The 24,627-nt window shown below is 36.1% G+C and overlaps 1 protein-coding gene across 2 annotated transcripts in view; it reads right to left on the reverse strand.

Annotated features, from left to right (window-relative positions):
* Positions 1-874: 874 nt before the first annotated feature.
* The window catches only part of MIPOL1 (mirror-image polydactyly 1), a 312,254-nt gene continuing 288,501 nt past the window's right edge, over positions 875-24,627 (reverse strand). For both annotated transcript variants that reach the window (XM_082835259.1, XM_082835258.1), the window contains exon 13: positions 875-1,586. In XM_082835259.1, coding sequence (XP_082691385.1) covers positions 1,520-1,586 — 67 coding nt within the window. In that variant the 3' untranslated portion in view covers positions 875-1,519. The remainder of the gene's footprint in view (positions 1,587-24,627) is intronic.

Raw genomic sequence — 24,627 nt, forward strand, 5'->3', positions numbered from 1 at the left:
TCTTAAAGATAAATTAAAAAATTGTATGGACTTCGAAAATTTTTCACTTGCCTACAAAATTTTCACTAATTCCACCTCTACTTGTCAATTTCATCCTGCTCTGCTCATATTTATTTTCTATCAGCTTCTCATCTATTCAATCTAAAAAAAAATTTTTTTTCCTATAGACAAATACATTCCTAAGCCAAAAAATCTTAGTTTTATTCATAATGTCATATGATTAGAAGTGACTGCCATGATGTAATTATTTTAAATTATCCCTTAAATTAAAAAAAAGTAGGTATCCTGAACCAAATCACAGGTTTACTTTTTTCCCCAAGGCTTTATATTTTTAATTATAATTCTTTTGTATATTATATATTAGATTCCCCTCCTCCATTACAAAAATTCAAATGATAATCTAAATAAAGACAATAGAAAAGAATACTTAATATGTTTGATGGGCTCTTGCCTTTTAGCATCATGCCGGCACATGCTAATTTTCAAGCCAAAAGTATCCCAGCCTATTAGACAGACTTGGCAATTTCTTTCTTTCTTTTTTTTTTTTTTGTGGTACGCGGGCCTCTCACTGTTGTGGCCTCTCCCGTTGCGGAGCACAGGCTCCGGACGCGCAGGTTCAGTGGCCATGGCTCATGGGCCCAGCCGCTCCGCGGCATGTGGGATCTTCCCGGACCGGGGCACGAACCCGTGTCCCCTGCATCGGCAGGCAGACTCTCAACCACTTGCGCCACCAGGGAAGCCCAGACTTGGCAATTTCTACAGCTTAAATAGAGTTTAGATCATTATTCAGACCCAACATTTAAAAAATATTGACACCATGAATTTATAAGTACACATTAACAATACCCTCTTTTTATTGAAAACAGTGTGGATTATTTGTAGTGAAAGAAAAATCATGCCTTGATTAATGTAATTTTAATAAACCAAACTCTTATTAAGGCAAATTATACATTTGATTCTTGGTATCTATACTTAATATTCTTTAAAACTAACAAAGATTACATGCATGCATTGAAGGAAGACTATACACTCTTATGTATGTGCTTCTCTCATTGGTTAAGAAATAAACTCTACATTGAAAAATGTATGTATTTGAAGTTTTGACCTAACACAGTGGATTAAGGTTTAGGCAATATTTACTCTGCTGTATTTTGATTCAGAAAGGGCCATATGTGAAGATATGATCCTGACCAACTTTACTATGTTTCTATAATGGTCTTTCAGCAAAAATATTTATATTAAATACAGTGAGATATAAAATAGTTACAAAATAAGCTGCAACTTTATAGCTACCCATTGGTAAAAGTCTGTAGTTAATACATTTGGATAAATAACTCAAGTCAGCAGCAAAGTGGTTAAACATTTGTGATTTGATTTTATCTCAACTTGGAATGTGGTTGGAGTGTCCCACTTCTAACAACTGTTTGCTAAGTTAAGGCTTTAGTGTTTACACAGTGTTGAATGAAGCAGCCTGGTCACCAGATGTGATTGCTTCCCCAGACTGTCGTTTTTTTCTCAGTCAGATCACTGTCCTCATGGTCCCTGTTCCAACCTTCTTCCTCAGGACGTCCACCAGCCTTTCCAACCTAGGTTGGGGGCAGGGGGGCAGGAGGGAAAAAAATGATTATAAAACATGCAATTATTGTCAGGAATGTTTTGGCTGAAAAAGGACAGTATTTGCCTGTGACCAAGCATTCTTGGTAGTCATGTTAAGAAACAAAGCATTACTGTAAGTGAGAGACATGGGTGCAGAGTGCCAAGTATTTGAGGTTAAAAAAAAGCAAAAACACAAACTTTAATCCAGATCTTCAGATTATGTCAGCATTAGATGCTACATGAAAAATCTAAGATACTAATTTTAATACATTTACCTACTTGCATTACGGTTATGAATGAAATCATTACTATGCAATGACAAGATGGCATATTAAACATAGAGCAGTTTCAAACTGATTTTCACCAAGAGTACATATTTCAATACATAAATACTATCAGCCTTAGATCTGTTACCTAGCTAAATAAGTAACATATTGGTATACTGTACAACTGTTATGCATTAAATTTCTTCTGTTTAAAGCCAGGTATTAGGTGGCTAAGTTGGAAAAACTTGATATCTCAATGGTATGAATATAACTTAAATGTATAAAAATGATTTGATGCTAATAAAACCAGACTTTCTGTACTACATTTTAAAAGTTTCTATTCCTGAGTAATATAAATAGGCTAGCAATGACTATATATGCTTCTGAGTCAAAGATAAGTGATTTTTCAGTTGATTAAAAACTCACCAATTATACTGAAAATAGAGTCAAAAATTCAGAAGTCATTCTGTAGGTTCTTAGACTACTCTATGGGAGGGAAATCACATTCATTGAATGAGTGACAGTTTTGCTTGACAAAAGATGATGGAATCAGATCATTAATTGATTTTTTTTCCTTATTATTTTCTTTCCCGCAAGCATAAAACCTCAACAAAAAATCTTGCTTGGTGTTACACACACAGAAATCTTCTTTATAAGTGAAAATCACACCCAGCAGTTTTCATATACACAAAGCTTCCTCCTCAAAGACTGGTGAGTGACACAGTCTAGTCTGTTCCAGCTTACCTCATTTATATGGACCCATGCATGAGGGTCCTTTGCAAATAAACACAGCACAGAGCTAGACACTAAAGGAATGAGGGTATTCTTAGCGTCATACAGACTGGTTTAGATGGACTAATTGGATGCATGCAACACTGAAAACAGCTCAAGTTTATTGGATGATTCTGCATATATCAAGACTTCTGTTAATAGAAAACAGGAATATGAAACAAACAATTCAGTGCATAAAAGTATCTTTGCTTTGAGAAATATAGTAATGATCTTAGAGTAAAAATGCAAATCTTGCTAAAATTTATTACTACAAATTTCTCAAACGTAAATTTTACACAGGTAATATACAACCATTAAACCACGTTTAAGCTAGTGATGCAAATACCTGAACTAGAAGATTTACTGGACAATTCACTGTATTCACAGATAAGTCTGTATTAGCTGGACTTTCCCTAGTGATAAAAACTAGTGCTATTTTATACACTCTGAATATTATGATTCATAGGATTACATAGATCCTTTAAGACAAAGTTTCACTACGTTGAATTGTGGAGGAGGGGGAAGAAAAATGTCACTATGAAATTTTAACTGTACTGTAAAATATGATAATAACTTGAATTAACTGTTAACAAATGACTCCCAGGAGAAACCTTGATATGCCACTAATAGAATTTCTCAGGATGTACTGTAAAAAGTTAGAAAATATTACTTTCAAGATGGTTAAATATATCCCTCCCCCACAATATCATTTGCATTACTATTAAAAAACTTCCTCGTAATGTAAAAGTAAGCTCTACTCTGCACAGTTATTATCACTATGAATTCTGTATCAAAGGAATGCCAAGAGATGAACCTGTTTTGTGCTTCTTTTGCCTTCTCCTTTACAGATGGACTCATTTTACTTTAGTTTCTTTTTCACACAGTAGGATATCTTTCCATTTAGAACTCTTAATACATCTTGCTAAGGTAAGAGGTTAGGAGGAAATACTTAAATATCACATTTTGCAATGTATTTACTATATTTCAACAATTACTAGAACAACCACATTCTCAGTTTATTCAGGTTGAATGATTTATGAAAATTTGATCTCAGAAATGAGAAAAATGTCAATTACTTAGTTTTGTAAAAGCTTACTGACTTTGGAAACACAATGAAGCACCTATTCTTTCCTGTAAGGAATGGACTACACCTGCCAAACATGGACTGTGCTGACAGGAAGGTAGGTGTGTCTGTCTGTTGAACCATCTTGCAGGATCTGCCTGCAGGCTATTCTTTACTGTCCAAATCAATAATATCCTTTAAAAAATTACATACTTCAATAAAATAGGGCCCAATTGCTTTACATGTTGCTCAGCAATAGCTTCCCACAAACTTCATGAATAGGAAAAGGGTTAGATCTAAGATTAGAATTTCTCTATTTTAAATGACGAACTGAAGCACAGACAAGGAAACCCTCATACAACGTCCTAAGATAAGACAGTAAGAAATATGGCCTGGTTTCCCCGTTCTTACTGCAAAGCTACTTCCACTAGAGTTTTGGCTACTAGAAAGCTACAGATTTCAGATTATAGGTTAATGTATTATTTGTCTTAATAGCTTCATTAAACTGTTTGCTCAAGTTACTACTTAAGTCAAATTGGGTATTTTTTTAACATCTCTATTACAGTATAATTGCTTTAAAATAGTGTGTTACTTTCTGCTTTAGAACAAAGTGAATGAGCTATACATAAACATATATCCCCATATCTCCTCCCTGTTACATCTCCCTCCCACTCTCCCTTTCCCACCCCTCTAGGTGGTCACAAAGCACCGAACTGATCTCCCTGTGCTATGTGGCTGCTACCCACTAGCTATCTATTTTACATTTGGTAGTGTATATTTGTCCATGCCACTCTCTCACTTTGTCCCAGCTTACCCTTCCCCCTCCCCGTGTCCTCAAGTCCACTCTCTACTTCTGTCTTTATTCCTGTCCTGCCCATATGTTCTTCAGAACCATTTTTTTCTTTAGATTCCATATATATGTGTTAGCATACGGTATTTGTTTTTCTCTTTCTAACTTACTTCACTCTGTATGACAGACTCTAGGTCCATCCACCTCATTACAAATAACTCAATTTCATTTCTTTTTATGGCTGAGTAATATTCCATTGTATATATGCGCCACATCTTCTTTATCCATTCATCTGTCGATGGACACTTAGGTTGCTTCCATGTCTTGGCTACTGTAAATAGAGCTGCAATGAACATTGTGGTACATGACTCTTTTTGCATTATGGTTTTCTCAGGGTATATGCCCAGTAATGGGATTGCTGGGTCATATGGTAGTTCTTTTTTTAGTTTTTTAAGGAACCTCCACACTGTTCTCCATAGTGGCTGTATCAATTTACATTCCCACCAACAGTGCAAGAGGGTTCCCTTTTCTCGACATCCTCTCCAGCATTTATTGTTTGTAGATTTTTTGATGATGGCCATTCTAACCTGTGTGAGGTGATACCTCATTGTAGTTTTGATTTGCATTTCTTTAATGATTAGTGATGTTGAGCATCCTTTCATGTGTTTGTTGGCAAACTGTATTTCTTCTTTGGAGAAATGTCTGTTTAGGTCTTCTGCCCATTTTTGGATTGGGTTGTTTGTTTTTTGGATATTGAGCTGCATGAGCTGATTGTAAATTTTGGAGATTAATTCTTTGTCAGTTGCTTCATTTGCAAATATCTTCTCCCATTCTGAGGGTTGTCTTTTCGTCTTGTTTATGTTTCCCTTTGCTGTGCAAAAGCTTTTAAGTTTCATTAGGTTCCATTTGTTTATTTTTGTTTTTATTTCCATTTCTCTAGGAGGTGGGGCAAAAAGGATCTTACTGTGATTTATGTCATAGAGTGTTCCGCCTATGTTTTCCTCTAAGAGTTTTATAGTGTCTGGCCTTGCATTTAGGTCTTTAATCCATTTTGAGTTTATTTTTGTGTATGGTGTTAGGGAGTGTTCTAATTTTATTATTTTACATGTAGATGTCCAGTTTTCCCAGCACACTTATTGAAGAGGCTGTCTTTTCTCCACTGTATATTCTTGCCTCTTTTATCAAAGATAAGGTGAACATATGTATGTGGGTTTCTCTCTGGGCTTTCTATGCTGTTCCATTGATCTATATTTCTGTTTTTGTGCCAGTGCCATACTGTCTTGATTACTGTAGCTTTGTAGTATAGTCTGAAGTCTGGGAGCCTGATTGCTCCAGCTCCATTTTTCTTTCTCAAGATTGCTTTGGCTATTTGGGGTCTTTTGTGTTTCCATAGAAATTGTGAAATTTTTTTGTTCTAGTTCTGTGAAAAATGCCATTGGTAGTTTGATAGGGATTGCATTGAATCTGTAGACTGCTTTGGGTACTAGAGTCATTTTCACAATGTTGATTCTTCCAATCCAAGAACATTGTATATCTCTCCATTTTTCTGTGTCATCTTTAATTCCTTTCATCAGGTTATAGTTTTCTGCATACAGGTCTTTTATCTCCTTAGGTAAGTTTATTCCTAGATATTTTATTCTTTTTGTTGCAGTGGTAAATGGGAGTGTTTCCTTTATTTCTCTTTCAGATTTTTCATCATTAGTGTATAGGAATGCAAGAGATTTTTTTGTGTTAATTTTGTATCCTGCTACTTTACCAAATTCATTAATTAGCTCTAGTAGTTTTCTGGTAGCATCTTTAGGATTCTCCATGAAGAGTATCGTGTCATCTGCAAAGTGACAGTTTTACTTCTTCTTTTCTGATTTGGATTCCTTTTACTTGTTTTTCTTCTCTGATTGCTGTGGCTAAAACTTCCAAAACTATGTTGAATAATAGCGGTGACAGTGGACCACCCTGTCTTGTTCCTGATCTTAGAGGAAATGGTTTCAGTTTTTCAATATTGAGAACGATGTTGGCTGTGGGTTTGTCATATATGGCCTTTATTATGTTGAGGTAAGTTCCCTGTATGCTTACTTTCTGGAGAGTTTTTGTCATAAATGGGTGTGGAATTTTGTTGAAAGGTTTTTCTACATCTATTGAGAAGATCATATGGTTTTTCTCCTTCAATTTGTTAAGATGGTTTATCACATTGATTGATTTGCATATACTGAAGAATCCTTGCATTACTGGGATAAATCCCACTTGATCATGGTGTATGACCCTGTTAATGTGCTGCTGGATTCTGTTTGGTAGTATTTTGTTGAGGATTTTTGCATCTAGGTTCATCATTGATATTGGCCTGAAGTTTTCTTTCTTTGTGACATCTTTGTCTGGTTTTGGTATCGGGGTGATGGTGGCCTCGTAGAATGAATTTGGGAGTGTTCCACCCTCTGCTATATTTTGGAAGAGTTTGAGAAGGATAGGTGTTAGCTCTTCTCTAGATGTTTGATAGAATTCGCCTGTGAAGCCATCTAGTCCTGGGCTTTCGTGTGTTGCAATATTTTTAATCACAGTCTCAATTTCAGTTCTTGTGATTGGTCTGTTTAAATTTTCTATTTCTTCCTGGTTCAGCCTTGGAAGGTTGTGTTTTTCTAAGAATTTGTCCATTTCTTCCAGGTTGTCCATTTTATTGGCATATAGCTGCTTGCAGTAATCTCTCATGATCCTTTGTATTTCTGCAGTGTCAGTTGTTACTTCTCCTTTTTCATTTCTAATTCTATTGATTTGAGTCTTCTCCCTTTTTTTCTTGTTGAGTCTGCCTAATGGTTTATCAATTTTGTTTATCTTCTCAAAGAACCAGTTTTAGTTTTATTGATCTTTGCTATCGTTTCCTTCATTTCTTTTCATTTATTTCTGATCTGATTTTTATGATTTCCTTCCTTCTGCTAACTTTGGGTTTTTTTGTTCTTCTTTCTCTAATTGCTTTAGGTGTAAAGTTAGGTTGTTTATTTGAGATGTTTCTTGAGGTAGGATTGTATTGCTATAAACTTTCCTTTTAGAACTGCTTTTGCTGCATCCCATAGGTTTTGGGTTGTTGTGTTGTCATTGTCATTGTTTCTAGGTATTTTTTTAATTTCTTCTTGGATTTCTTCAGTGATCTCGTGGTTACTTAGTAGTGTATTGTTTAGCCTCCATGTGTTTGTAGTTTTTACAGATTTTCTCCTGTAATTGAGATCTAGTCTCATAGCGTTGTGGTTGGAAAAGACACTTGATATGATTTCAATTTTCTTAAATTTACCAACGCTTGATTTGTGACCCAAGATATCTATCCTGGAGAATGTTTCATGAGCACTTGACAAGTGTATTCTGCTGTTTTTGGATAGAATGTCCTATAAATATCAATTAAGTCCATCTTGTTTAATGTATCATTTAAAGTTTGCATTTCTTATTTATTTTCATTTTGGATGATCTGTCCATTGGTGAAAGTGGGGTGTTAAAGTCCCCTACTATGATTGTGCTACTGTCGATTTTTCTTTTATGGCTGTTACCATTTGCCTTACATATTGAGGTGCTCCTATGTTGGGTGCATAAATATTAACAATTGTTATATCTTCTTCTTGGATTGATCCCTTGATCAATATGTAGTGTCCTTCTTTGTCTCTTGTAATAGTCTTTATTTTAAAGTCTATTTTTTCTGATATAAGAGTTGCTATTCCAGCTTTCTTTTGATTTCCATTTGCATGGAATATCGTTTTCCTTCCCCTCACTTTCAGTCTGTATGTGTCCCTAGGTCTGAAGTGGGTCTCTTGTAGACAGCATATATACGGGTTTTGTTTTTGTATCCATTCAGCCAGTCTATGTCTTTTGTTTGGAGCATTTAATCCATTTACATTTAAAGTAGTTATTGATATGTATGTTCCTATTCTCATTTTCATAATTTTTTTCAGTTTATTATTGTAGGTCTTTTCCTTCTCTTGTGTTTCCTGCCTACAGAAGTTCCTTTAGCGTTTGTTGTAAAGCTGGTTTGGTGGTGCTGAATTCTCTTAGCTTTTGCTTGTCTGTGAAGGTTTTGATTTCTCTGTCCAATCTGAATGAGATCGTTGCTGGGTAGAAAAATCTTGGTTGTAGGTTTTTCCCTTTCATCACTTTAAATATGTCCTGCCACTCCCTTCTGGCTTGCAGAGTTTCTTCTGAAAGATCAACTGTTAACCTTAAAGGGATTCCCTTGTATGTTATTTGTTGATTTTCTCTTGTTGCTTTTAATATGTTTTTCTTTGCATTTAATTTTTGATAGCTTGATTAATATGTGTCTTGGCATGTTTCTGCTTGGATTTATCCTGTATGGGACTGTCTGCACTTCCTGGACTTAACTATTTCCTTTTCCATGTTAGGGAAGTTTTCAACTATAATCTTTTCAAATATTTTCTCAGTCCTTTTCTTTTTCTCTTCTTCTTCTGGGACCCTTATAATTCAAATGTTGGTGCATTTAATGTTGTCTCAGAGGTCTCTCAGACTGTCCTCAATTCTTTTCATTCTTTTTTTCTGTATTCTGCTCTGTAGTAGTTATATCCAATATTTTATCTTCCAGGTCACTTATCTGTTCCTCTGCCTCAGTTATTCTGCTACTGATTCCTTGTAGAGAATATTTAATTTCATTTATTGTGTTGTTCATCATTGTTTATTTACTCTTTAGTTCTTCTAGGTCCTTGTTAAACATTTCTTGTATTTTCTCCATTCTATTTCCAAGATTTTGGATCATCTTTACTACCATTACTCTGAATTCTTTTTCAGGTAGATTGCCTATTTCCTCTTCATTTGTTTTGTCTGGTGGGTTTTTACCTTGCTCCTTCATCTGCTGTGTGTTTCTCTGTCTTCTGATTTTGCTTAGCTTACTGTGTTTGGGGTCTCCTTTTTGCAGGCTGCAGGTTTGTAGTTCCCTGTGTTTTTGATGTCTGCCCCCAGTGGCTAAGGTTGGTTCAGTGGGTTGTGTAGGCTTCCTGGTGAAGGGGACTGGTGCCTGTGTTCTGGTGGATGAGGCTGGATATTGTATTTCTGGTGGGCAGGACCATGTCTGGTGGTGTGTTTTGGGGTGTCTGTGAGCTTATTATGATTTTAGGCAGCCTCTCTGCTAATGGGTGGGGTTGTGTTCCTGCCTTGCTAGTTGTTTGGTCTAGGTTGTCCAGCACTGTAGCTTGCTGGTAGTTGAGTGGAGGTGGGTCTTAGTGTTTTATGGAGATCTCTGGGAGAGCTTTTGCCGTTTGACATTATGTGGAGCCGGGAGGTCTCTGGTGGACCAATGTCCTCAACTTGGCTCTCCCGTATCAGAGGCACAGGCCTGACACCCAGCCAGAGCATCAAGACCCTGTCAGCCACACAGCTTAGAAGAAAGGGGAGAAAAAAAGAAAGAAGGAAAGAAACAAATAAAATAAAAGTTATTAAAATAAAAAAATTATTAAAAATTGAAAAAAGTGAAAAGCAATTAAAAAAAAGAAAGAAAGAAGAGAGCAACTAAACCAAGAAACAAATCCACCAATAATAACAAGTGCCAAAAAACTATACCAAAAAAACCCCACAAAAAATCCGAAAACCTACAGACAGAACCCTAGGACAAACGGTAAAAGCAAAATATATAGACAAAATCACACAAAGTCCACCACGTCAATTTTGGGATGATTCATTGTCTATTCAGGTATTCCAGAGGTGCAGTGTACATCAACTTGATTGTGGAGATTTAATCTGCTGCTCCTGAGGCTGCTGGGAGAAATTTCCCCTTCTCTGTTCACACAGCTCCTGGGGTTCAGCTTTGGATTTGGCCCTGTCTCTGCATGTAGGTCGCCTGAGGGCATCTGTTCTTAGCTCAGACAGGATGGGGTTAGAGGAACAGCTGATTCGGGGGCTCTGGCTCACTGAGGCCGGGGGGGGGAAGGAGGGGTGCAGAATGTAGGTCGAGCCTGTGGCGGCAGAGGCCTGAGTGACGTTGCACCAGCCTGAGGTGCACCGTGCGTTCTCCCAGGGAAGTTGTCCCTGGATCACGGGACCCTGGCAGTGGCGGGCTGCAGTCTCCCGGGAGGGGAGGTGTGGATAGAGACCTGTTCTTGCACACAGGCTTCTTGGTGGCTGCAGCAGCTGCCTTAGTGTCTCATGCCCGTCTCTGGGGTCCACGCTGATAGCTGTGGCTCCTGCCTCTCAAGCTTGTTTAGGCAGTGCTCTGAATCCACTCTCCTCGCGCACCCTGAAATAATTGTCTCTTGCCTCTTAGGCAGTTCCAGACTTTTTCCCGGACTCCCTCCCGGCTAGCTGTGGCATAGTAGTCCCCTTCAGGCCGCGTTCATGATGCCAACCCAAATTGGGTAAGTATTTACTGGTGTATTTCATCTGCTAGTTTAGTAACACATTATAAGAAAGTAAATTGATGACACTGTACATAAGTAGGAAATAATAGTTACAGTCTATTATTTTCTATAACATAAATTTTTTTGTAAACTTAAAAAATACATTTGCAGCTACACTTTAGAGAGAAATCCTAATTTTTTCCATTAACATCAGTTTTATACTTTCTTTGTGACTATGTAAGATGTATGTACTACAATGAAATACATAGTTTTCCATCAAGTAGATGAACCATAAGTTATTTACCAATTTTCTGAATTGGTTTACTTTCATTTTTCAATCTTAATGAATATTGTGATACATTTTAAAAGGCAAGTAATATGTAATGAATACTATGTGCCAGGAACTATAAGAAGTAATTTATGCACATATTTAATTTTCATTATAACTCCATGGAGTAGATGTCATCATCAGATGACAAACCAAAGCATATAGAAGGTAATTTGATCAGAGCCATACTGCTATTAAGTTTTGGAGTTGGAATACATCGCAAGGTGTAATTACCACAACCCTGATCTCTCTGACGTGCTACATTGCTTCCAAAAGTACTGTGACTTTTGAGGTTTATTTTGACTTTTTTATGGGGTTGGACTACTCTTACTGACTAGATAATATTTTTTGCAAAGTGAGAGAAAGAAGTGAAAACAGTGAAAAAGTGAAAAATTCCTTATCCTCAATTGAAAAATCTCTCTATAGATTCCATTTTTGAGAGCAATTTTTTTATCTGTCAATGGAGAGGAGAATTCTTGTTGGCTGGACAATTTCCTCCATAGAAAAAAACATTCCATTTCTACTATTTGGGCAACGAGATTGCCTGATCAAACATATTTGGCTTCTGAATTTCGTTTTTCTAGGAGAAAGAACCAGGGAAATCCAAGAGACATGGATAAAAATCATCCTTCCAGTAGAGGAGACAGAAAAGCCACTAGAAATGCTGTCCTTTGGATTGGCCATTAGTATCAAAGATCTTGCCCTCTTTTAATCATGGCAGCAGGGCACGAAAAAGATTTAAATGTAGTTTATTCTTTTACTATTATGGCTGTTCTTCCTCTGCTGGTCTCTTAGATGTTGTTTTATCTCCTTTTCATAACACTTTTCATACTTTCCTCAAAAGTTGTTATTTGTTCCCTTGATTCCACTTAAATGCTTATGGCTCCCAAATACAGACCATTAACCTAAAACTCTCCTCTGAGTTTCAGACTCAAATATCCAACTGCCTTCAAGATATCTCTTGTTATTCCACAGGATATGATAATGAGCATATCTAAAACAAAGCTTATTTTGCCTTCCATGCATATTTCAGTATTTCTTATTTTGATTAATGTTGCCATTCATTAACTACCCAACCTTTAAGTTGAAAAAATTTAGAAAACCTTGGTCCATTGATTTTTTTTCTCTCACTGCAGCTTGGACCTGTGAAAACTTTGTGATGAAACCACTAATGTAGATAGTGGGAAGCAATAAAAGGGTTTTAACTCATCTAGTAACATCATTTGCCTTTTAGAAGGATCACACTGGCAAGAATGTAGAGATGGGATGGAGGCAAGTTGGCCTATAGGTATGGAATCCAGATAGCTTCTAGTGAGCACAAAAATGTGAATGTACTTAAGGTCACAACACTGCATACTTTAAAAAGTTTATGATATAGATTTAAGTTCAATCAATAAGGATTTGTTCAGTAATTCTTATAAATGAGGTACTGTTCTAGGCATTGATTATTCAAAGACTAGAACATGACTCTTGGTCATAAGGAGCAGTATGGTGGGGAAGCAGATCTTTATATGGTAACTGCAATAAGTTACTGGTAAATGCTGTACTAAAAGGATAAGCATGGGTACTATACAGAACCTAGCTTGGGCAGGGAAAAAGAACAAGGGCCTGTAAAGGCTTTCTGATGATACCTGAGTTAAGTTTTGAAGGATAAGAAGGAAACAGTCACCTCAAGAAGGGTGGGAACACAGACGGTGCAGGATGGGCATTTCAGATAAAGGAAATAATACATATACAGGCACTGAGGTATGAAAAGCATGATGTGTGTCAAGTCCTACCAGTTGTATGGTTTCTCAGGATCATGAAGTAGGGGGTGGAGGATGATGGGAAATGAGGCTGGAGAGGTTGGTCATGACTAGGTCTTGCTCTAGGTTGTAACTGAAGGCATGGGAGTAGATGGAATGCCTAGAGAGGGACATAGGAAAGGAGAAGGGAGGTGAGAAGAGGATAGAACCAAGATGAAAACAAATAAAGAGACTGACAAAAGAATCTGAGAAAACAGGGAAGCAAAAGGTAAATCAAGAGTAGGTGCTGTTGGGCTTCCACGGTGGCACAGTGGTTGGGAGTCCGCCTGCCGATGCAGGGGACACGGGTTCGTGCCCCGGTCCGGGAAGATCCCACATGCCACAGAGCGGCTGGGCCCGTGAGCCATGGCCGCTGAGCCTGCGCGTCCGGAGCCTGTGTTCCACAACGGGAGAGGCAACAACAGTGAGAGGCCCGTGTACCACAAAAATAAAAATAAAAAAAAGTAGGTACTGTCACAGAATTCAGAGTAGAGAATTTCAAGAAAGGAGTGATCAACAGGGTTAAATACTTAAAACAAGATCAAGGTGAAAAATGACCATAAGATTTAGCAATTAGGAAATGACAACCTTTTCCGTGCAGCTTTAATGGCACAATAGAAGTGGGATGAAGCCTGAATGGAATGTGAAAAAGTGAAGACTAAGTATCAGCTTGGTTAGAAAGTATAAAAGCTTGGATAGAAAGTAAAGAGGATTATAGTTACAGGGGAATATATGGCTGAGGAAGTTTTTAAAGAAATGGATGGCATGTGAATGTTTATGGACTATGGAAGAGAAGATTGTAGGAAGAAGCTAAAGTAAAAGGGAAGAAGATGATACCGTTTTTTTGCGGTATGCGGGCCCGTCACCGCCGCGGCCCCTCCCGTTGCGGAGCACAGGCTCCGGACGCGCAGGCTCAGCGGCCATGGCTCACGGGCCCACCCGCTCCGCGGCACGTGGGATCCTCCTGGACCGGAGCACGAACCCGCGCCCCCCGCATCGGCAGGCAGACCCCCAACCACCACGCCACCAGGAAACCCCAGATGATACCTTTTTAAGCAGGGTCTCAGAGGATAGAATCATATGCAGAACTTGCAGCAATATCATGCAAAATATGACTGGACAACTTTTCCTTGGAGATTAAAGGGAAAGAGGTGGGAGGAATACAGCTGTGGATAACTTTGTAGGTGTGGAGGAATTTAACTGACAGAACTCACCATTGCTAGATTCAATTTTCCCCAAGGAGTTAAGAGGCAGAGTTCTCCGCTGAAAGCACAGGGTAAAGAAAAAGGCTGGAGGAGAATGGTAAAGGTTTAATGCGACAAGAAAGGGAGGTGATCTGGGACATGTAAAAGGAATGTTAGTGGGATTGATGGGCCATTGACATTGAAGCTTCTTAGCATTAACACAGAAGTTGGGGTAGAGAGGAAGACACTGAATCAGGTGCCTGAAACTCACATTAAAGGAATGGCACTGATCAGGAAGGAGATCAGTAGATATCACTGAAGAGGAGACAGAGAGAGAGAGTGATAATAAAGCTGGGTGGTACAAACCTCAAAGAAGGGAGGATTTTTACGTGGATGCAGAAGGTATGAAAGTAGCAAAGGGTAACCAGAGAACTCTCCTTCCTAGTATATAGGGTATGGGGAAAAGACCAGGGTCCAGTGGGCTGCTAGGAAAGAAATGCCCTTGGTAAATTCAAGTTTCAGGTAGAATGTATGTGTGAAATATTCAGTGCAGAAGGTGTGGAAAGACGCAAGGTAGTAACAATGGAAAGAAGGTTCCAGAGGCAAAATGCAAAGAGTCGAGATCAGAGGATTATAGAGAAGGAAGAAAAGATGGGGAAGGGCACTTCCCTTGTGGTCCAGTGGTAAAGAATCCGCCTTATAATGCAGGGGACATGGGTTCGATCCCCAGTCAGGGAACTAAGATCCCACATGCGACGGGGCAACTAAGCCCGCATGCCACAACTACTGAGCTGTGCGCCTCAAATAGAGTCAGCGTGCCGCAAACTACAGAGCCCATGCACTCTGGAACCTGTGCACCACAACTACAGAGCCCACGCACCATGGAGCCTGCACACCACAACTAGAGAGGAGCCCGCACACCGCAATGAAAGATCCTGCATGCCTCAACGAAGATCCCACGTGCCGCAACTAAGACCCAACGCAGCCAAAAAAAAAAAAAAAAAAAAATCTTAAAAAAGAAAGAAAGAAAAGATGGGGAAGGAGGAAGCACACAGCTGCAAAAAAGAGGATAAATAATCGATATAGTGTACCCACTCTTCCATGCATAAATTATAACCAATGAAATAAAAAGTTCCTTTTCAGTTTTAGGCACACTATGTAACTGAAAGATACAGACTAAGATACACACAGATGCATAAAAAATGTACATATATACACATATTTATAAATATGTAAAGACACGACCACATAAATATGAACATATATGTGCACAAAAGTACGGGTAAGAAATAAGGGAATATCAATAGAAGACAGAATAAAATGGAGAAGAAAAAGAAGAAAGATTATTCACATTTGAAAGAGAATAGAGAAAGAATTTGTAAGTGAAAAGGTGAATGTAGAAGCAGATGGGAGAGTGGGTTGAAAAGTCATGGTGAAGAAAGTGGAAACAACAATTGGTAGAAAGTGGTTAGAATGGTGAATTGAATAATAACGTGGTCAACGTTTTTCTTATATTAATAGGAAATTGGCCTCCTTGGATCTTCTACTTACTGCCTAGACCTAGCCTTTAAATCATTACCTTATTTGATTCCCTGTATGAGGTGCTGTCAAAATGTTAAGAGAATTGTCATGTCCTTACTGTGTTATTTTTTTCAAGGTTAATACTTCCAGCTGTCAATGGTTTTTCACATTAAAGTTAACAGACTGCTCACCATATTGATTATTCTTTGTGCAGGTTCTCCAGCATGTCTAGTGTTTTAAAAAATATTAAGCCTGATCTAATAATAATCCAGTCTAATCATTAGAAAGGGAAGTGGGACTGATATCTCTCTTGATCTGGACTTTTACTTCTATTTTGATGCTGCCATGTTTCACTACTGGCTTACACTGAGCTTTGGTGCAAATGAATGTACCCACTGGCCTGCTTTGCCTATCAAGCCAAGCCAAGTCTCTCCTATTTTGGACATATACAATTAATATTTCTGTATCAGTTATTTCTTGCTGTGTAATAAACCACCCAAACCTTGGTGGCTTAAAACAACAGCTATTTTATTTAATCATGTTAATTTGGGCTTGGTGCAGCTGCACAGTTCTGCTGGCCTTGCCTTGAAGCACTCATGCAGCTGCAGGCAACTGGAGCTGGGTGTTCATATGCCTGACAGTTGGTGTTGACTTCTGGCTAGGACTCTCTCTTCTTATGGATCTCATTCCCAAGTAGACTAGCCCAGACTTATTTACATGGTGAGCATGTGTTAGCAAGAGGGGAACACAAGCAATACTCTTGAGGCCTTGTTCAGAAGTTGTACAACATCACTTGGTTTATTTTATTGGTCAAAGGGAGTCACAGGCCACCCCAGATTCAAAGGGTGGGGGAATAGATTCTACCATTTGACAGGAACAGTCACAAAAAAATTGTGGCTATATTGATCCTAAATGTTATGTAACTGAAAAAAAAAAAGGCTACCAAGTATACCTACATTTTACTATAAAACAAAGCTTTAACCCAAATCTGTGAATCTCTGATGGAGGAATTTCAGGTATCAATTGATGAGTGTAAAAAAAGGTACATTTTGGAATTTGCATTATCTCTTAAACAACAACTAGGATGTGACTATCATCTCTGTCAATATGTAAGACTGTCCCTATTTGTTGTCAACTGGGTGCTTTTTGCTGGATCTACATTTATTTTGAAAAAAGAAAGAAAAACAAAAAATTTGGTACATGCAATCAATATTTAGTTTTAAAGCATTGTTACTAAACATTTATTAATTAGTTTGTTGATTTCTACCATAATTTTCAATTTAATCAAACCTAATTCAATCCTTTCCCCAAAATCTTTTTGCTATATAAAACATATTTTGTTATTAGAATAAAAAATACAAGGAAATCATATAACAGCATATCATTCAGATATGTTGTTATATCAAGTACTATCATTCATTCATTCAGAAATATTTCTTGAGTATTTATTTTGTGAATGGCACCTTTTAAACAGTTGTGTTCTAAAATGTTTTTAATGTGTCTACTGTAGATGTATATTATATGAAGTCTTTTTATAAATACAAAATCCTCTGTAAAGATGTGCCATGAAAGGAATTTTCAGCTATAGCAAGTTATGATATAGTGAGCTCAGGTTATACCTTTTGCAAATAGTCCTAAGGTTTTATATATTGTGGACAAGAGGGTGTATTCACAGGAAGATAGTGAGAAAGTGGGAATAAGTTGTCCTCACACATCACAATTTTGGGTCATTTAATTTACTATACTTTGTTTAGCTTCACTTTTAGATTTACATTAACACTAAGAAATTGCTTCCCACCTTGAAATTAAGCAATAAACTTGGATTTATCTTTGAGATTAAATAGAATATAGAAAAAACTTAATACATGTATATTCAACTGTGCTTAGATTAGATATATGACATTCGTTATTCAATGTCACTAATATCTAAGGCAGACAAGGCAATGAAAAGTTACCTATATTTTAAACATAGACTAACATTTGCTATCTTCTAAGTAACCTTGAAAAATTAGTCTCACCAATCAATCATAGTATCAATTAGTATCAATTTAGATGACTAGTAAACATAAAAGTTAGAAATTGAACAATCAAAACATGTGAAACTTGGCATTCTTTACTTTTATTTCACCCTGCTTAAAAATTAGAATATGGAGAAGAATTAAAGCTGTATTTCCTTCTTTATAGGATCTCTAAAGTAATTCCACTTCAAGTTTTGGATTTTAATTTAATAACTTTGGTATAATTTTATCCAGGGCTTAATTAAGACTTTGTTAGTAAACTAGATGTCCAGATAGTCCACTGGATTCCAATTGTCTATGGCAGTACTAGTGCAGTGGGTGATACTATTAGGAAAGTACTTACAGAAGATAATGGAGTTATTTTGCTTAAGCCCCTAACTTAACATCATAAAGTGACTGAGATAATACGATGAATTAAGATCAAGTGACAATTTTATTGGGCTCTTTAACTTTGTCTATCAGAGGGTATTTAAGCCATTTGTAAGATTCCCCAGAAAACTCAACACCAGTAACAAGCTCATGAAGCTCCATGAGGGCAGGGACAATATATATTTTGTTCATAACTGTATTCTTGTAACTAGCAGAATAGGCTCTCAAAAATCAATAGGATATTGTTCATTTGTTTGTGAATAAATATTACACACACATGCACATGTCAAGGGTCTCTGCAGAAGGCACATTAAATGATAAAACAGTTATTTGAAAAGAATAGATTTCTCCCACTTTAAATGCAGGGAGTTTGGGGGCTTGGTGGGAAAGATGTTAAATGAAATTTCATTCTTAGTGAGAACTAAGTTAAGGTTATCCTTTTTGTATCAGGAGGAATTTTGTCAATGTGATAACAATAAATTACTAATTCTGAAAACCAGCATCTTCAGCCCTTCTTTTTGATTTTGTATCTTATCAGGAGAAAAAAATGAAGCATACAAAGGAATAAAATTGCCACGGATGCACCTTCTATGCATCTTATGCATCTTCTATGTGAGAAGCCTCAGAGTCAAAAACAAGCAGGCACGTGGCAATGTAGGAAAAACAAATTGAAAATAAGGTAAACCACTTTTAACTATTCCATTAAAAACTCTTGATTTCTAAGAATTGAAACAGTGGTATGTTAGTGGTATTTTTTAAAAAGGACACAGATTTGGGAAAGTTCCATTTTCCTTTTTTTAAAAAAGATATTTATTTATTTGGCTGCACGGGGTCTTAGTTGCAGCTCACAGGATCCTTGTTGTGGCATGTGGGATCTAGTTGCGGCATGCACATCTTTAGTTGTGGCTTGTGGGATCTAGTTCCCTCACTAGGGATCGAACCCGGGACCCCTGCATTGGGAGTGTGGAGTCTTAGCCACTGGAGCACCAGGGAAGTCCCAAGTTCTCTTTTTCTTATTCTGGTTTTTGTGTTTTGCCCCTGCTCTGCAGCTCCTAGGATAGTCGTATGAACTACAATTTGCATAAATTATATCTTAAGGCACATAGAAGACCTTTATTTCTTTTAGACTGAAAGCCTATTGATTATATCACTCTTCTATTTAAAATATCACAGTTTCACTATTTTTAGAGTGTATTTTGTTAACAATTAAGGGTGATAAGTCATTTTCTTCTTAAATATTGTTTCAAGAACTGTTCAATTACATTCTCCTAAAAGTTCCTTTTTCCGATGAAGAAACTGATCCATGGTTTCAAGATAAGGATAGAGTAAACAAAAGTTGGAAGTTTAATCTCATTCATGATATCATTAGATGGCTAGGCAGTCACTGCTTCTTTCTGTCAGTTTAAAATTGTATGTTATTGATCTTAGATACTTTATATAGTCAAAATTTTAATACAAACAAGAGAAATTAATCATTCTAAAATATCAGAATTTAGCTAAGCAATGTAACTATGAAAAGGCAGATTTCTCTGAAAAGTTTATGATGCATACTGGTCATAAAACATACATTATTTAATTAGAATTGCCATCAGAACATATTAAAGGAAAATGTTTATAAAGATCTATACTATATATGTAAAAGAATGAAAGAGGTTTATATTTTCATCTATCTCAAAAGAGCATCTATTCCAAACATACACACATTCTTTGGGTAATTTATTGATACACAATTCTGGATGCCTTCAAAGAGAGCATTTCTGACTGTTTCATTTCCTCCTGATTTCTTATTTTTATATGCCCTTGTAAATGTAATTTCCATTCTTTAATATCAATTCACTTCACAGTTAATACTTTTCAAGCACCACAGAAGACTTGAAATTAAGTCACATGTATCTTTCTTTAAGTGTTAGTATTAAGGATGAAATGGGCTTTATTCTCGGTATCTAGATTATTCACTGGTGGTAAGTGAGTGACGTAGGGACATTAACTTTTTTGAGCTGACAGGACAGTAGTAAATTGCAACAGGGACTGAGCTACAAAGATCTGATACGTGAATTGTACTTATGTTCAAATTTACTTACAGTGAGTAACTTATTCACTGAGATGGATTTTTTACATGATTTCCTTTAGACTTACAGTATTTGTAGTGTTAACAATACATATAGGTTTTTATATTCTAGAAACTACCTTAAATTTGCCACAAGTAATAATACATAAGGCCTCATATATTTATAATGATTACGATTTACAGAGTATTAGAGGGAAATTTGTAAGGCCAATAAAACCTATTCTCTTATCTTAATTGGTAGAGCTATTTCCATCTGGATGTGAAGAGCTGAGCCTCAAACCTGCCTTCTGATAAAATTGATAAAATCCTAAAGGTTTTTCTCATATTCTATAAGGCATCATACATGAAAATTATAATTTGTTATTTTTCCTTAGACTAGGTTTGGGTAATACGGTAGTGTTTACATCTTCTGGTATGTGTTTCGTTACCTAAATTTGGTAGAACTCCTTCTTTTGAGTAAATAATCTAGGTGGTATTAATGAATAATTGCTATAAATCTTTGCTAGTAGGCTGTCATCATGTGTCTTTTTAAACAAAATAATTATAAAAATTTTATAATTTTAAAATTTTAAAAATTTAATTTTATAATTATTAAAATAATTATAAAAATATATGCAGCAGAAAGCAGCATACATCTGGACTTTTAAATATTCACCCACCAGCCTCATTCAGACAATTCTTCCCAACCCTATCGCCTCAGGAACTGATCTGCTGCTTGCCCACTAGAGGAGTTACATATTGCCTTTTGAAGAATGACACCTCAAACCACAGCCTTGACATTTGGCCTATCTTTGAATGGCTTCAGATACAGCTCTTAAGAACAATCTTTATCATCCAGAATAACTTTGGACATTCTTTTAGCACTGAACTCCACAGAAAGAGTTTAATTATGTGGAAAAAAGGGTTATATAATTTAAACTGCTATCATTCTAAAGACATTCTCATGGGTATTTCTATTATTTCCAGAGAAGAATCCTTAGAAGCCCTTCCCTTCTTTTGCTCTTCAGTTTCTGGAAGCCAATTTTGATGAGTTTTATATCTGCCATCTGAGAGTACTGTTCTCAAACTCAACTTAATATTTTTTCTCATAAGTTTATAAGTTAGAGTTACACAAAAAGAAAATGAAATTAGTTCTTAGCACTGAACTAAAGACATTCTATTAATGGCACTGTGTTGTTCCTATCTCTTAGGCAGAAAATCTTAAAATACCGACTACTTCTTTACCCTTCACATCTCTTTAGTCACCAAATTATATTGTTTTTCTCTATAGTGTTTCTGCTATGAATTCCTTCCTCCCATTCTCACTGCTACCAGCCTATACCAGCATACCAGTTCTCTATATTATTAGACTATATTACTGATTTCTTCTTAGCTGGTATTCTTATCTCTAACACCAACCTGCTTCAATTAATCTTCCACAGTACTAAGTGGGACTGATGTTCCTAAAATGCTATTTCCATCATGTAACCTTTGCTACTTTCAAAACTCTACAATGGCTTCTTATTTCCTATCACATGAAATCTAAATGCCTTTGCATACTTTTGAAGGCTCTCAGTAATTCAGCCAGCCTCGCCTACCTTATGTCATCCCACAGGAACCTCTGCTCCTGCCAGGCTGACCTCTGTACAGTCTCCTCTCATATATTATACTCACATCTGTACCTCTGCTTCATTTATGCTCTTTCTCTCCTCTCTTATCCTTTCTTCTTTCCTCTGTGCTTATTTGTATCCCATCCACTCTACAGGGCCAAGGTCAGTTTCCTTGAGGCCTTCCTTTTCTCTGTATTACCTGCACTGAACAATTAACAAGCTATTCAGTACCATTCTGTTAAATAATTAAAAAGGGCAATACATATATAAATATGTTACCAGCACTACATACAGATGCAAGATGGCAGACACTCTAACAATCCCACTTCTAGGAATCTGTGCCCTCTCTAAACATTTAGCTACAAGTATGTTCACTGTAGCAGTATTTGGAAACAACTAAATACCAATTATCTAAATGTCTTGTGAGCAAGAGCTGTATAGCATACTTTTCACTTATTCCACCAATTTGAGTGCTACATACGTAAAACAATTTTTTGGTGAGGTGTCTTTCTCTGTACCTTGTAATAACAGTAACATAGATGAAAATAAAATCCAAATTCATTGATTCCTCCCCATTACTGGTCCATATTTCTCACTAAAATCCCATATCTTTCCAAGAGATAAAATATTTTAAATTCCATATAGTAGTCAGACTAACAAGAAACACATGAAACTTTTTGCATTAATGCAAATTAATGAAATGGCTAGGAGAAAAGGTATTGCCAGCTGTAAAGGAACAAGTTGCAAGAATTAATCATACTCATAATCGTTACCTTTTTGCCAAAAAGTTTCCACAGGCAGCGTGCTTCTAATGCTACGTACATACACTCAACAACTTAAATCATTCATATGAACCTGTCAAAAGTGCTGGTCCACTATTTTGACATGCTTACTGAGAACAAAGGATAACTTACAGTCGTCAAAGCAAGCTATTAACTCCTGTCTAAACTTTCTCTCTCAATCTGAACTACTGTACGATGGCTCTTTGATGGGAATCACACTCCGCCTTTTTCAGCTTCACATCATTCTGCTCGTAATATTACATGCCAGTGTCTTTGAAGGCTGCAAAAGAGCCATATTAACAAAGCATAGACATTTTGAATAAAAAGAGTCTCAGTCCTTGTACCATAAGAAGTACATCTAAAATTCTAGCTATCACTATATATCCTTATATAGTGATATAACTTTTTAACAATTTAGGTCATTATTTTAATAGAAAGTATTTATGATAATGTGTTCTATAATTACAGGGCAAGATGAAGTATTATCTATCTACTATTAAAAAACCCAGCACCATATTTCTCCTTTCCATATGGCTGAAGAGACTTAAATCTGCTGTTCATCATGGCATCTCTACAAATGGCCTAACTGTACTCCTAATTAACAGAAACCTTTTCTAACAATTCTAAATACTTTTTAACTCAACAATTCCACTTCTAGGAATTTGTGTCCCCTGCAGTAATTGCAGATATGTGCAAATATTTAGATGCAAGAATGTTCATTGCAACAGTACTTTAAAACAACTAGTAACAATAAATGAATTAGTTAAATAATGGTATATCATACAATAGATTTAAAGCCATTTATTTACTAAAACATTATGTATAATGATATAGAAAGTTATTCATAACATATCAAGTGAATCACGTTATAAAACTGTATGTACTATATGAAAACATTTTTTTAAATGTCAAGTTGCTTAGCAATATTTTAAAAATTTTCTAAAGTTAGTGTATATTGCTTTAGTAATTTGCATATATATATATATATAGTGGTTAAAAAGCATTTAAAAATGTTTTGCCTATCAAAACAATATTATTTAATATTTCTCTTGATAAAGATGAACACATGTACTTAACTACTAAAGTGAACAAGAGGTCATTTAAAAGAAAAAAAATGCAACCTCTTTCTATTCCCATTCTCACTTATTTTTTGTTGAACTCTCCACAGGTTTGGGGATCCAATAAGGCTGACAGAGAGCATGAGGCTTAAAAGTTACCCGTGGCTATAAAGTATTTTTATTCAGTGTGTATATTTTGCAGGTTTAAAAATTTTACTTCTTGCTAGCTAGAAATTTCCCAGAAAAATAAATGAAGGGGTCATAAGGTACACAAAGATGGAAGGACTATTTATTTCACTGGTTTTTTAACATCATAAATCAAGGCCGTACGATTTTCCAGTTAAGTTTTTACAATATTTAAAAACATTATTTGAACTGAAAGAGACTTCTTATATAGTGAAGGCTACCTCAGATACTTTCCTTTAATCTCCCACACCCAAATGAGGCCAATCCAGCTACTAAGAGCTCAAACCTCTCATTGTGTTTTGATCCTGTTTGTTTTATCCTTGCAGGATATTTGCTTTGGAAGAGGAGATTTATAGCTGAAGAACTATGACTAAATAGCTTATTTGCTAAGATAAACCAACCTGCATTAGTATTAAGGTAAAAAAACTATTACCTACTGGACTACTGATAAAAACAACCCTTTCTTTAAAAGAAAAAAGGTACACAAAAATCAAGTTTATAAATAGTTCTAATGCTTTTTCTAGACAGATAATCATGAGTAACAATAAAAAAAAACCCTCAACTAAGCAACTTAACAAATAAACCTGACACTGTAACAGAAAAAGTCTCTGTTGAAAAAAAAAAAAGTTTTAAACAAAAAAATGTTCACTGTACATATAATAAAAAGCTAATTTATTTACTATCCAAAGAGTTCTTTCAAATCAACAAAAATTGATTAACAGTCCAATACAAAAATGGGAAAAGGTCATGAACAGGCAGTTCACATAAAAAGAAAAATATACTGCAATAAATATTAAAAATAGCTTAACTTTATTCATAATTAAGGGAATATATATTAAAATGAGATATAATTTTTCATCTTTCAGATTGGAAGGTTAAAAACTTTGATAATACTAAATAGTGGTGAAGCTTAGGGAATAAGCATTCTCGCAGATTATTGTTG

The sequence above is a fragment of the Leucopleurus acutus genome (genome assembly GCF_964270905.1).
Source record: "Leucopleurus acutus genome assembly, chromosome: 1".
Taxonomy (NCBI): Eukaryota; Metazoa; Chordata; class Mammalia; order Artiodactyla; family Delphinidae; genus Leucopleurus; species Leucopleurus acutus.